At 40.0% G+C, this 14,225-nt stretch overlaps 1 protein-coding gene across 3 annotated transcripts in view; it reads left to right on the top strand.

Annotated features, from left to right (window-relative positions):
- Window positions 1-14,225, top strand: part of myo6a (myosin VIa) — a 98,833-nt gene that overhangs the window by 64,685 nt on the left and 19,923 nt on the right. For all 3 annotated transcript variants that reach the window (XM_053478125.1, XM_053478115.1, XM_053478133.1), the window contains exons 19-27: window positions 9-47; window positions 253-346; window positions 1,862-1,992; window positions 3,778-3,855; window positions 3,973-4,102; window positions 4,736-4,826; window positions 6,067-6,217; window positions 9,818-10,026; window positions 12,421-12,499. In XM_053478125.1, coding sequence (XP_053334100.1) covers window positions 9-47; window positions 253-346; window positions 1,862-1,992; window positions 3,778-3,855; window positions 3,973-4,102; window positions 4,736-4,826; window positions 6,067-6,217; window positions 9,818-10,026; window positions 12,421-12,499 — 1,002 coding nt within the window. The remainder of the gene's footprint in view (window positions 1-8; window positions 48-252; window positions 347-1,861; window positions 1,993-3,777; window positions 3,856-3,972; window positions 4,103-4,735; window positions 4,827-6,066; window positions 6,218-9,817; window positions 10,027-12,420; window positions 12,500-14,225) is intronic.

The raw sequence follows: 14,225 nt of genomic DNA, 5'->3' as shown, positions 1-14,225 counted from the left end.
CCGAACAGACCCAGCTGAACATCCTGCTAGACAAGCTGCGCAGTACGGTAATTACCAAATCAAGAACACTCCAATTACACCCAAACGAGCTTTAACCCATTAGCATGATCTCTTATTAACGTCCACCATCTGTGAGCCTTCTGCTCTGGTTAACTTTCTAATACATCTGACCTAAGTGGTCTCCGAGGAGGCCGGCGTCATTTTTTGAAATGTATTTATTTTAGGGTTTTTAATATTAATTTACGATTTCAGGGCTCCGGGTTTATCCGCTGCGTGAAGCCCAACTTGAAGATGGTGAGCCACCAGTTTGAGGGCTCGCAGATCCTGTCGCAGCTCCAGTGCTCAGGTTAGTGCGTCACAGACGAAGATGAAGTTTTTCCTGGATCTCGCTTTTGTGCATCATAGTGCATGAACAGGTTCAGGTCTCTTACCTTTAGCCGTAATGATGAACCGTCACTTAATCAACGTTTTTCCGACATCATTTCATGGAAATAAATTATCTATAGAAACTCTATATAAATTTTTTGAGTACACACTTGTCATTTGTCTTTCTTTTTCTTTTTTTCTTTGTATGCACGCCTTTCTTTCTTTCTTGTGTACACACTTGCCTATATTTTCTCTTTCTTTTTTTCCTTCTTTCTCTATCTGCATACTTCCTTTTATTGTTTCTTTCTTTTTTGAGTACAAAATCTTTCTTTCTTTCTTTCTTTCTTTCTTTCTTTCACACTTGCCTTTTCCTTTCTTCTTTCTTTTTTTCTCTGTCTGTGCACTTTCTTTTTTTTGAGTACACACTTGTCATTTGTCCTTCTTTCTTTCTATTTTTCTTCGTTCTGTACACACTTGCCTCTTTTTTCTTTAATTTTTCCTTTGTGTACTTTCTTTTATTCTTTCATTCTTTCTTTTTTTTCTTTTTTTCTTTCTTTCTAGTGCACACACTTACCCTTTCTTTGTTTGTTACTTTTTTTCTCTCTTTCGAGTACACACTTGTCATTTGTCCTTCTTTCTTTCAATTTTTTTTCCTTGTGTACACACTTTCCTTTTTTCTTTCTTTTTTTTCTTCTTTCTCTGTCTGCGTACTTTCTTTCTTTCCTTCTTGAGTATACACTTGTAATTTTTCTTTCTTCCTTTTTTCTTTCTTGTGCACACACTTATCCTTTCTTTCTTTTTTCTTTTTGTGTACACACATGCCTCTCTCTCTCTCTTTCTTTCTTTTTTTTAGATTTGCACACTTTCTTCTTCTTTTTTGTTCTTTTTTTTCCTCACTTTGCCTTTTTTCCCTTTTCTTTCTTCCTTTTTTCTTGTAGGTTTAAATTTGTATTTAATAAAGCTAGAGAAAGCACTGTTTTAGCACTTTCATGAACACACACACAGGGTAAATCAGGACGTTTATCTTGGTACAGTGTGGAGCACATGCACGTGCTCACATCAGTGAAGACATTTAGTGTTTTGTTCTGCACTTGAACAGTCTCGCCCCCTTGATTGATGTCTATTCGACCGAGAGCTAGATTGAATTCAGAGCACAAAGGCTTTTTATTGATAAAACTGCTCAATAAGCTGGTGTGCCATTTTGGTGGTCTGCTCTATTGATGTCTGCAGTCATGTACCACCAGCTAACCTTCCAACCTGAATGAAATCAGTCAAGTTTAGGTTTGTGTAAGCCGTACATGCTTCCTGCTGTGGTCTGCTACAGTCATGTTCCTTTCTCTTACTCTTAGCCGTAATGATGAATGGTGTCAAGGTCAGGTGTCCACATCCATGTACCCTTAAGCTCCTAACAGAATTCTGATCCGAGATTGGGACGGACGCGACAGCTTCCCACACCCACAGCGATCTGATTGTTTTTTCCCCCTCTCTCCTACAGGGATGGTGTCGGTTCTGGACTTGATGCAGGGTGGCTTCCCATCCCGTGCTCCCTTCCACGAGCTCTACAACATGTACAAGCAGTACATGCCTCCCAAACTCACCCGCCTGGACCCCCGGCTCTTCTGCAAGGTCACACATGAGCTCTTAGGAGATTCTACCTAAGCTATAAGACTAGCCAGTTTACTTCGGCATCAGCTTCTAAACTTCTTCATTTGTAACTGTTACTAGAGGGGGTGTAGCTGTTATTGGAGAAGTTAAATCTGTTAATGAAGGGGGTGCAACTGTTATTGGAGGGGATAAACTTGTTATTGGAGGGATTACAGCTGTAACTGGAAGGGGGTGTAGCTGTCACCGGATGGGGTGTAGCTGTAACCGGAGGGATGTAGCTGTAACTGGAGGCGTTTTAGCTGAAACTGGAGGGGGTGTAGCTGTAACTGGAGGCGGTGTAGCTGTAACTGGAGGGGGTGTAGCTGTCACCGGATGGGGTGTAGCTGTAACCGGAGGCGGTGTAGCTGTAACCGGAGGGGGTGTAGCTGTAACCGGAGGCGGTGTAGCTGTCACCGGATGGGGTGTAGCTGTAACCGGAGGCGGTGTAGCTGTAACTGGAGGCGGTGTAGCTGTAACCGGAGAGGGCGTAGCTGTAACTGGAGAGGGTGTAGCTGTTACTAGAGAGGGTGTAGCTGTAACTGGAGGCGGTGTAGCTGTAACTGGAGGGGGTGTAGCTGTAACCGGAGAGGGTGTAGCTGTAACCGGAGGCGGTGTAGCTGTAACCGGAGGCGGTGTAGCTGTAACCGGAGGCGGTATAGCTGTAACCGGAGGGGGTGTAGCTGTCACCGGATGGGGTGTAGCTGTAACCGGAGGCGGTGTAGCTGTAACCGGAGGGGGTGTAGCTGTAACCGGAGGCGGTGTAGCTGTCACCGGAGGCGGTGTAGCTGTAACCGGAGGCGGTGTAGCTGTAACTGGAGGCGGTGTAGCTGTAACTGGAGAGGGCGTAGCTGTAACTGGAGAGGGTGTAGCTGTTACTGGAGAGGGTGTAGCTGTAACTGGAGGCGGTGTAGCTGTAACTGGAGGGGGTGTAGCTGTAACTGGAGGGGGTGTAGCTGTAACTGGAGGCGGTGTAGCCTGTAACTGGAGGCGGTGTAGCCTGTAACTGGAGGCGGTGTAGCTGTAACTGGAGGGGGTGTACCTGTTACCAGACGGGGTGTACCTGTTACCAGACGGGGTATAACTGTGTCTGGAGGGGGGTGTAGCTGTTGCTGGAGGGGGGTGTAGCTGTTGCTGGAGGGGGGTGTAGCTGTTTCAGGAGGGGGTGTAGCTGTAACTGGAGGGGGTGTAGCTGTTGCAGGAGGGGGTGTAGCTGTAACTGGAGGGGGTGTAGCTGTTGCAGGAGGGGGTGTAGCTGTCCAGGAGGTGGTGTAGCTGGTACTGGAGGAGTGCAGCTCTTACTTGAGAGGGTACAGTTAGTAGAAACAATGCAGTTGCTACTGGTATGGTGTAGTCGTTAATGGAAGGGGTGTAGCTGTTAATTAGGTAGTTGAAGCTATTATTGAAGGAGGTGTAGCAGTTACTGGAACTGATTAGGGCTGCTAGAGTTGCAAGGAGGGAGAAGAAGACTTGTTTAGAGAAAGCACTGTTTGAATAAAATATAATTATTGTTTTCTGTTTTTATTTCTTTCTGTTATGCTGATCGAAAAAACCTCACACCTTTTAGAATGAAAAATGTTTTGCTATAAAGAGCGTTGTAAGTCTAGCTAGTGTAAAGAAGAGTGTTGATGTCAGGATCAGAGTATAAGCAGGATTACTGAAAGCCTCTTTTTTCCCCCTTAAGCTCGGTGGGAATCGGTCTGTCAGGTTGCTGAAACGTTTTACATGCGTTGTTAAATTGTTGCTGTTTGCTTCTCCTGCACCGTACAGGCTCTGTTCAAAGCTTTGGGCCTGAATGAAAATGACTACAAGTTCGGACTCACTCGAGTCTTCTTCAGACCTGGAAAGGTAAGATGGGTTAAAAGTTATAGAACTGGCACGAACCAGTAAGGAAGCAGAGATAGAGTTTAGGTATATTGTTTTATATTGTTTTTCTCCTCTCTCTCCCCTTTTCTCTCTCATCAGTTTGCAGAGTTTGACCAGATAATGAAGTCAGATCCGGATCATCTGGCGGAACTGGTGAAACGGGTCAACAAGTGGCTCATCTGCAGCCGCTGGAAGAAGGTCCAGTGGTGTGCTCTGTCCGTTATCAAATGTAGGTCTAACAATTATATACATGTATTATTATACACTGCCTGGATGAAAAATGTCATTTCATTTAATCGCCTTTAGCTTTGATTACAGCATATAGTGTGAGGGCCAGTTCGTGTGTGATGATGATTCCTCATGCTCCTAGAACCAATCTTTCATAATTTGAGACCAGGAACATGGCTGGTGCTATCAGCGAAGAGACACTCTATAGTTGTGATACCCTGGTCATTCAGTACATTCAGGTCATCAGATAACGTTGCTGAGTCTAGACCTGAGCAACTGGAGCAACCCCAGATCATAACACTGCAACCAGAGGCTTGTACAGTGTGCTTTGTGCTCATGATGGGTGCATCGCTTCATGTTCTTCGCTTCTTAATTGAATAGGGTCAATCTGATCGCGTGGCCTTTTTCCATTGCTCCAAAGTCCAATCTTCAGTCTCGTAACAAACTGAAGGCTTTTCCTGGATTAGTCTCAATAGCAAGTTGTTTTCTTTTGGCCACACAGCTGTTCTCCGACTATGTGACTTCCACAGAGATGATGGTTTAACATGCGTTATACAGTTCTTGATGCAATTCCAGTCATTTCAGCTGAACCTCCAATTGGCATCTAATTTCTTTCTTTCTTTTGTCTTTCTAGTGAAGAATAAGATCCTGTATCGTGCCACTGCCTGCATTAAGATGCAGAAAACTGTACGCATGTGGCTGTGCAAGAGAAAACACAAACCTCGGTAAGAATTCATCACCTCATTGGCCCGAATACACCCATAGACAGGGATTAAAACATACAAAATTGATATTTTTGCTTCTGACACGGTTTTAAATCCTATTAGCCAGCATCTTATTTAAATCGTTTATTCCTGGAACGGATATTAAGGAAGTGTTGCTTTCGTGGTAAATTGTGGAATTATAGTAATTTAGGGTTTATCATGGTATAAGGCAAAAAAGGGAAAAAAACTTGAAGCTCAAAGAGAACCAGAGATCTGAAGGAGCGAGTTACATTTACTTACAAACTTTGCTGTACATAAGGTTTTTTTTTTAATCTTTACAGATTTTTTTTGTACTTTTTTATTCACTGCATTAAAAAATAACATTTTTCTATTCTCTGTATTTTTAAACATGGATTTACATTTGTATAATCAAATATTAGCGGCAAGGTGGCTTAGTAGTTTCAGTAGCACTGTCACCTTGCACCACCTGGGTCTGGGGTCGATTCCCTTCTTGGGTCTCTGTGTGCATGTTTGAGTTTGCATGTTCTGTCCGTGCTGGGTGGGTTTCCTCGGGGTGCTCTGGTTTTCTCCAACAGTCCGAAGACATGCAGATTAAGCTAATTGGTGTTCCCAAATTGTTTGTTGTGTGTGAATAAATACAATGTTGGACTACAGAGGTTCCTAGATGGAAAGGGATGGATGGACTTAACAAAACTAAACAATTGGATTAAGAATTTAATCACCGTAATCTGCAGCTGTGTGTGTTTTTCGCCAAGGATGATTAGGGCTCTAATAGACTCTTATAGACTCTTTAGGTCTCTTATAGTGAATCATAATCAGAAATAATTAAAATCCGTTTGAAACAAAATATCTGTGTCGAACACCAACTTTCTTTAAAACAGTGTCCAAGATTAAGGTTAACATTAAGCCATTGGAGAAGTGGAGTTTAATGAAAGTTAGAGATAGCTACGGCATCCATCAAGTAACTGACGGTGCGCAGGGACCTCCAGCCAAAATCGAAATTGCTCTCATGGACGGATGAGGTTACGGTAATAACGTGGGAATATTAAAACTGTCACGTGTGCAGAATTTGAGTAGTGCCTTTGATGAAGCGAAGTAATTAAACTATTCGGCTATTTTGGAGTCTGCTGGGAGTTAAAGTCATCGGTGCTGAGGTCATCTGTGCCCTGGAATCTTGAATAAAGCGTTGATTAAATTCACAGGTTTTAATGTGTGTGTGTGTGTGTGTGTGGGACCACAGTGTTGATGGCCTGGTGAAGCTGCGCAGCCTGAAGAAGCGCATTGGCATGCTGAACGAGGCTGTGACCGGCCTCAAAGAGAGCAAACCGGAAATGAGCAAACAGGTCCAGGACCTGGACACCTCGATTGACGCACTCATGCGCAAGATTAAGGTATGGACTTGTTTGTAATCAGACCTTTGCTCTGATTCTTAGAGCACTCCATGTGTGGGTATACTAACATTTTAGATAAATACATATATGCATACAGTACATGCATACTTTAGTGATCCCGAAAGAAATTTCAGATGTTGTAAATGTGAATGCACAGTGTATATCTTACATATAGCCAGTAGACACAGGGTAATGTGAGAACTGACGAAAAAGTTACTAGTACAATGCTAAGAAGAAATAAAATTACAGGATATACAGTACTGTGCAAAAGTCTTAGGCACCATATTATCTGCCGTAACTTTCATCAAACTATGCTGTACCAATTTTGTAATATATGTTAATCATGTCTGCATAGTTATGTACAAAATCATAATTTAGTATTTCCATATATAGCTTAAAAATTATTAAATAAATAACATTAAAGAAGAATATATGCATGGCTGTAAAAAAAATATATATATTTAGAAAAAGACCTAATGTACGCTCCTGGGATTTGCATAGAAATAGAAAGGTGCGAGTGTGACAAAGGTTACTTTTACTTATAGTTCTGTGTAAAAGTTCTGGGCACATACAAAAATATGACATAAGTAAAAGATGCTTTTGAAAAAAATTTGGCATAAAAGAAATAATAAAGAATAATGAAATAAAACAGTCATTATTTGGAGTTAAAACTGCTTAAAATCAGGAGTTTTATGAAAACAGCTGTTAGGTTTTACTGAGCTTGCTGGAGAATATGGAGTTCTTCTGGTAACACACACACACACCTATATATATATATATATATATATATATATATATATATATATATATATATATATACGATGTATATAAATAAAACATATAGATCACAAGTAATAGTACATTTTTAAAATCAAATTATAGAGCTAAAAGTAATTGTTTAATTGAACAGATTCTTGGATTAAATGATGTGTTGAAAAAAATATAAAACAGACATTAGAATGTATGTATACTTTTTTTTGTTGCAATTGACACAATAATGGGAAATCTGATAAGGAAGACAACTTTTGTTGATGCCACATGCTTGTGAAGGACTTGGCAGGGGAGAGCTATACCATGTTTTAATGACATAACAAGAGAAAAATGGAGGAACAATCTTAGGGATGAAAAGGAACTGACTGAGGAGCATGGGGACAAAAAAACTTGGGAAATATACAGTATTTAAGGTGAGGTACAATCAACGGGCGTAAAAGTCAAGAATGGAGGAACTTGGATAAAAGAATTGTGGGAGGAATGAAGTGAAGAAACGCATTAGGTTTAACATCAGGTTTAACAAAAAAAGTATATATTTAAAGGACATTGTGCGAAGAACCAAAAGATTGGAACAGGAATGAAGAATGGAAGAAAATATACAGTACAAGTACATGGGGAAAGAGATATTAAACCAGAGTGTTGAGGTAGGATCTGGCTGATATGAAAGGACTATTTGGATGTAATATCTTATGAAATATATGATGGGGAAAGCACATGACTGAGGGGATATAAGGAAAGAAAGAGACTTGGGGATATATGATAAGTACGATATATTAAAGTAAGTATTCATGCGTTGAGAGTGTGGATGAAGAAGAACATGGAGAACTTAGAAGAACAATAGAAGACCAGTGTAACATTCTTGATATTAAACGTTTGAAAGACTACACAACCATTCTTCTTGTACCACCAACAAAACGAACATGTAATTCATTTTTCCCCCCAACTTTCTTCCCTTTACACGCTCAGACCGCTGCGGTGATTAAATGGAGGTTGAACCCATAATGAAAAAACGTATCATCACTTTGAAAAGTCTGTCTAACATTGACTCGAGTCGCTGACCTTGATAAAGTAAGGCATGTGTATAACATTGCATATATTAAAGCTCGTTGCGTATACATATATTCACAGTGATCTTAAACATACCACTATCTGGTTCTGAATCTCGGGGAGACGCTCAGATGATGCCTTGTCAGCTGCTGGTGAATATTAACCAGCTCCGAGGCTCTGTCTCTTTGGTCACTGATTCCATTATTCAAATCAATACCATACAGTGTCACGTTGTAAGCATGATTGACGTCTGCCTGGTAGACCATCACGATTATGTTAAATACTCATACATTTTAATGTGTAGTAGAGAGAGAGAGAGCGAGAAGGAGTCGGAGCTCTCTGAGGATTAGTTTTGAAGCAAGGGAGATAGAAGAAGGAGGAAAAAGTTAAGACATTGAGAGAAGTAGAAGTGAGCGATGAAACATCAAAAGAAGCTTGGAGAGATATGTCTGAGAAGAAGCTCTGCATGTCTGACATGGAGAGTGTGGAAGAGAAAAACTAAACGTGAGGGAAGGAGAGGAGGAGGAGGCGTGAGATCTGAGAGGAAATTCAGGTCAGGAATGGGTAATGTGAAAAAGGAGGACCGCGAGATATGAGGATGAAAACTGAAGGATGGAAAAGAAAGGACTATTTGAAAAACGAAAGCTTGGGGGAAGGAAACAGAATAAACAACAGCCATTACATGAATAGAGGGGTTTGAAAGGAAGAGCTGAGGGACGAGGAGAAGTGAAAAGTATTTTAGGAAGAGCTAAAGGATATGGGAAGATGACCTCATGGACACGGAAGGAAGACAAGAGGGATATTGAAGGGAGAACTGATGGACGTGAAATCAAAAACTGAAGGATGTGGAATGATGAATTGATGGACATAGAAGAAAGAATGTTGGAATATCTTGGAAAGAATGGAGGGATATGGAAAGAAGAATTTATGGATGTACAAGCAAAATATGAAGGATATGAAAGGAAGAACTGGGGAACGTAGAAGAAAGAATAGGGATATGGAAAAAAGAACTGATTGATGGAGAATGAAGGAAGAGAGAGGTGGACATAGTAGGAAGAAGAGATGGATATGAAAAGAAGAACTTAAGGATAGAGGAAGAAGAACTGATGGAGACAGAAAATGATGGAGAATAGAAAAAGGAATTTAGAGATATGAGAAGAAGAACTAATGGGTGTAGAAGAAAGGGAGAGAGAGGTGGACATGGTAGGAAGAACAGATGGATATGAAAAGGAAACCTGATGAATGTGAAAGGAAGAACTTAAGGATATGGAAAGAAGTCAACATGGATGTAGAAGAAAGAATGGCGGTATACCGTATGAAAAGAAAAATGAAGGTTTTGGAGTTAAGAACAGGCAGATATGGAAGAAAGAACTGAAGAATGTGAAAAAAACTGACATATGGCATATAAAAATACTGAAAATTGAATATTTAAAGAAGAACTGTTGGATGTGAAAAGAAGAAACCAAAGAATATTGAAGGAAAATCTGAAGGATGTATAGTAATATCTGTTTCTCCCTCAGTTGTTCTTTCCACATGTGTGAAGAAAGAACTGAGGAGCATCAGAAGGAAGAATACAAGAATGTGTGGGAAGAACTTGGAAATATTGTGGAGAAGAACTGGGGACCTGAAGTCAGAAGGAAATTGGAGGGGAAAAAAAATAATTAGGCAAAGTGAAGGGAAAATCGATGTGTGTAAAAGAGGGAGATTAAAGAAAAGATTGTAAATGAATGTAAAAGCGAACACTTTTATCAGGATTTGTCTCTGTTCTTTTGTTCCGTTTAGTGCACTGTGATGAGCCGCATGGACATGGATCACGAGCATCAAGCGCTGGTGACGCGCTCCGAGCACCTCCTCGGTGCCATGCAGAAACAGAAGCAGGAGGAGGAGAAGCGCGAGAGGCTGCGCCGCATCCAGGAGGAGATGGATAACGAGAAGAAGAGGATGGAGGAAGAGGAGAGACTCCGCAAGCAAGCAGAGGAAGACAGGCGCCTGTAAGACGGCGGTGTAGAGTTTTAAAAAGTGATGAATGCATAGAATACGTAAAAGTAATAAGTAAAAATAAATAGAAGGGAAAGGAAGACATGGAAAGAGTGGCAGAAAGAAAAGAGAAGGTAGAAAGGAATGTAGGAAGTAGAGAAGGATGAAAAGAAGCAATGATGGAAGTAAATGGGATAAAAGAGAATGTAGGAAGAAAGAAAGCAAAGTAGAAACAGAAGGAAAAGAAAAAAGAAGGAAAGAAATTGGGTAGGAAGGACTGAAGGAAGAAAGAGGGAAGGAAATGAAGATAAAGAAATGGGAAGATGGCACAAATGAAAGATGGTGAAATTTAATACCAGGTCTATTTAAAAGTAAATAGAAGGGACAGAAAAAATATAGGATGAGTGGATTGAAAAGCAAAAATGAATGAAAAGAAGAAGAAATTGAGGAAGAAAGGAATGTAAGAAGTGGAGAAGGAAAAAGAATTCTAGGTAAGAATATGTAGAATGAAAGACAGCAAATATAGAAGTAAGGAGAGAGGGATGAAAATCGGAAGAAGTGCTGAAGGAAAAGGGAAACGGAAGAAAAGAACGGCAAAAAAAAAAGAAATTATGGCAGTAATGAGAAAGGAGGAAGAAAGAAACTTAAAGGAAAGAGGAAATGGTAAGAATGTAGCGCAAGGTAATGTTTAATAAAGGAGAGAAGAAAATGCATAGAATGCGAAGTAAAAAGCATGCAATAATTAATTGAAGGTGAAGTGAAAAGGAAATAAGGAAAATGCATGTGTAAGGACTGAAATAAAGAGGGAAGAAAGGAAGGAATGTCGGAAGTGGAGAGGAAAGAAGATAAAAATAATGTAAATAGGAAAAGGTGATAAAGGAGAAAGCTTAAAGGAAGCATAAATGAAATAATCGCAAAAAAAAAAGTGGAAAGTAGGATGTAAAAAGTAGGATGGGAGAAATCAAAAAAAGCAGACGAGTATAAAGGAAAGAAAGAGGGGAGGAAGGAAGGAGAGAGAAAGCAGGAGGGAAACTAACATAAAGGAAATGGGACGTAGTGCAGCGAAGGACAAGGTCAAGTTTAATAATAAAAAAAGGAAAAAAGTGTAGAAGGAAGATGGAAGAGTGAACAGAAAAGCAATGATAAAAGTAAGAAAATGAGTGTGAAAGAAGGATTGAAAGAAAGAGAGTGAAAAGGGATTAAAAGAATATAAAGGATGAAGGAAGATGGAAGGAAAGGAGAAGAAAGGAAAGGGTGGACGAAAAGCAAGACAATGTAAAGTTTGAGAAAAGAAAGGAAAAAAGAATGAAAGAAAAAACTGCAAAAGAGAAAGGAGGAAGGAAACATCAGAATGAAAGATTAGAAAAGATGCTATGACTGGAGAAGCCAAGCTGCCTGTCCCGCCTCAGGGTCGTGCCCGATCTCTTGGTAGCGCCCTCCTTCTACAACGGAGGGCGCAGCGGAGGAGCGTAAATGACACAGTAATTGAGTGAGTGGAGACGAAGCGCAGCCGCATGAGGAGTTATTGATAAAGTCATGCTGGCCGAGAAGAGATTCTGACCTCGCTCGTCCGTCCGTTTAATTCACTCGCTTATCCTTCACTTTTTCCTCTTCTTTTAATTTTATTATCAAGTCAAATAGATTCGCATTGTCCTCCCATACACAGTGGCTGTGAAAAAGAAAAATTTGATGAATCATATCAGATTAGAAAAAATCCTGTAAAGAAAAAGAAATCATAATCTTGTTGCATTAGCATATACAAAAAATATAAAAATTCATAAATTTATTAATTTTTTTTTATTAATCTGAAGATAAAATCTCCCGTGCAAAAAGGTCTTTTAGCTGTTCTTTTAGCTGTTCTGTTTTAAATAGGATTTAGATCTGGATTCCGAAGCCATTCCCTTGCTGACTTGTTGGTTTGTTATTGTGCTGGAAGGTTTTCTTCACCTTCACCAAGTTTTTCTTCACATTCAGCTTTCTCCCTAGAGGCCTTAAGGTTTTGTGCTGAAAATAGATTGCCATTCAGAGTAATCCATGATTCCATGGGGCTTGACCTGAGCTCCAATCTCAGGACAAGAGAATCAGCTGTTCAACAGCATGATGCCACCACCACCATGCTTCAAAGCTAAATATCCGTCTACCAAAATCTGTTTATTTGGGTTTTTTTTTTTATATTTGGTTTTCGAGACCAGAAAATATTTTTTGCCATGTAAGAAATGCAATAGATAAAATTGAGTAAGCACTTACTGTTATTGAGATGTATGATACTTCATTTAAGCAAGATGTGATTGGTTAATTCTGAGCGCAATTGTATATACAGCATCCTGGCTGCATATATTATTTTTTTTTGTCTACACTTTGATTCCCCACTGTTTTCAGGGATATAACCTACTGATCCTTATATACAGGAAAGCGGAAATGGAGTTGAAAAGGAAGCAGGAAGAAGAGGAAAGGAAAAGGAGAGAGGAAGAAGAGAGAAGATTGCAGGTGGGTTTTTAGCTCGCTCGTCAGCCTGCTTCTGTGCTCGGTCTCTTGGTATCTTCTACCTCTTCTCACGTCATCATCTTTTTCTTCCAAAGCCATTTTTTTTTTCCTTTTCATCCATTACTCTGGCTCCCTCAATACAATGTATGTATTTATTAAATTCCTCTAAAATCAGTTTGATGGCTGAAGTTTAAATAAAAAAATTTTCAAAAGGAGGATAAGAAGGAATAAAGGAATAAAAGTAAGCAGAGAAAAGAAATAGAGGAGGTAAAGGAAGAGATTGGAGAGTAAGAAAGGAGAAGAAAATGAGAGGTAGAAGAAGAAAGTGGAGTACAGAAGGACTGGATGGAGCAGAAAGGAGGATAAAGAGGAAGGGATGAGCAGAAGGAACTGATGAAAGAAAAGATTAAGGTGGAGAGAAAGGCAGATAGGAGTGAATGGAAAGAAGAAGAAAAACGAGGGAGGAGGGAATATAAAATATGTTGAAGAAAAAAGGTAGAAAGAAGTTGAGGGAGATAAATAAACAGAAGGACGGAGGGAAGGAAGGAGAGCAACAGAGGAAGGGATGGATATAATGAGGAAGTAAAAAGTAGGGTAAAATTAAAAACAATTTTTTTTACTTGGACAGCGAATGGTGAAAGGAAAGAGGTACAGTAAGAGAAAATAAAGGATGCAAGAAAAAAGAAAGGAAATTAAAAAAATGAAAACGTCAAAAGTCTTGAATGAAACCAATAATGTATAAAGGGGACGAATTAAAATTATTTTTAAGTAAAAATAAAAACTTAACCTTAACCTATTCTTTCTCTCTCTCTCATGTCTCACTTCCCCACAACTCTGGCTGTGTCTACCTTTATGTTTCACTATGTCTATTTCTTTCTCTCTCCTGCTTTCTAACTGTCTCTCTTACTGTCTGTCTCACTTTGTGGTGTCTCCCTCTATTTAAGTTTTGCTCTGTCTGTCTCTGCTTCTGTCAATCCGTTCGTCTCTCTCTCACTGTCTCTGTCTACTGTTTCTGCTTTTTGTTCTCTCTCTCTCTTTCTCTTTCTCTCCCCTTCTGTCTTTCTCTTTTTCTGACTCTGTCTTTATTGTAAAGCGATCTGCAGGATAAGTGGTGTTTGAGGCTATTTGAGTCTGTCTGATCGTTCTGACTTCTGTCCTGAGGCACCGCGCCTGCGGCATCTGTATATTTCTCTAGTTCTCTCTCTCCCCCTTATTCTTACTCACCCTTTTTTGTCTCTCTGTACCAAAAGCACAGTTTCCTATTTTTTACACACACACACACACACACACACACACACACACACACACACACACACACACACACACACACACACATCTTCACCTCCTCCCTGAGCAGAGCTGTTGCAAATCACAAGTTCTCACCTCAGGAACGCTCTGAACACTTCCTCCCTGTCACCCTGTGTCTTCAGACATTAAGTCTTATCCTTTTTCATACTTTTGAACGGGTGGATTAAACACTCTGTGATAGGAAAGCACTTTGAGAAGTTGAGAAGGACAAGCGCAGGAGTGTGTGTTTATTTATAGGATTTGCAGGATTTATAGTAGGATAGAGACAGAGAAATGGACAAATAAGCTGGAAGCCATTTAGTGATTCCCTGAGACTCGAGATTTACAGTTGTGCTCAGAGGTTGTGGTCTAAGTTTCAAGGATCTGGCTGATAATTTAAGATCATGCTGATGCATTCTGAGGTAGTCGTTGTCCTTCTCCT

The sequence above is a fragment of the Clarias gariepinus genome, chromosome 2 (genome assembly GCF_024256425.1).
Source record: "Clarias gariepinus isolate MV-2021 ecotype Netherlands chromosome 2, CGAR_prim_01v2, whole genome shotgun sequence".
NCBI classification, from domain to species: domain Eukaryota; kingdom Metazoa; phylum Chordata; class Actinopteri; order Siluriformes; family Clariidae; genus Clarias; species Clarias gariepinus.
Note: the sequence above shows the minus strand (reverse complement) of the source record. Positions and strands in the feature narration are given on the sequence as shown.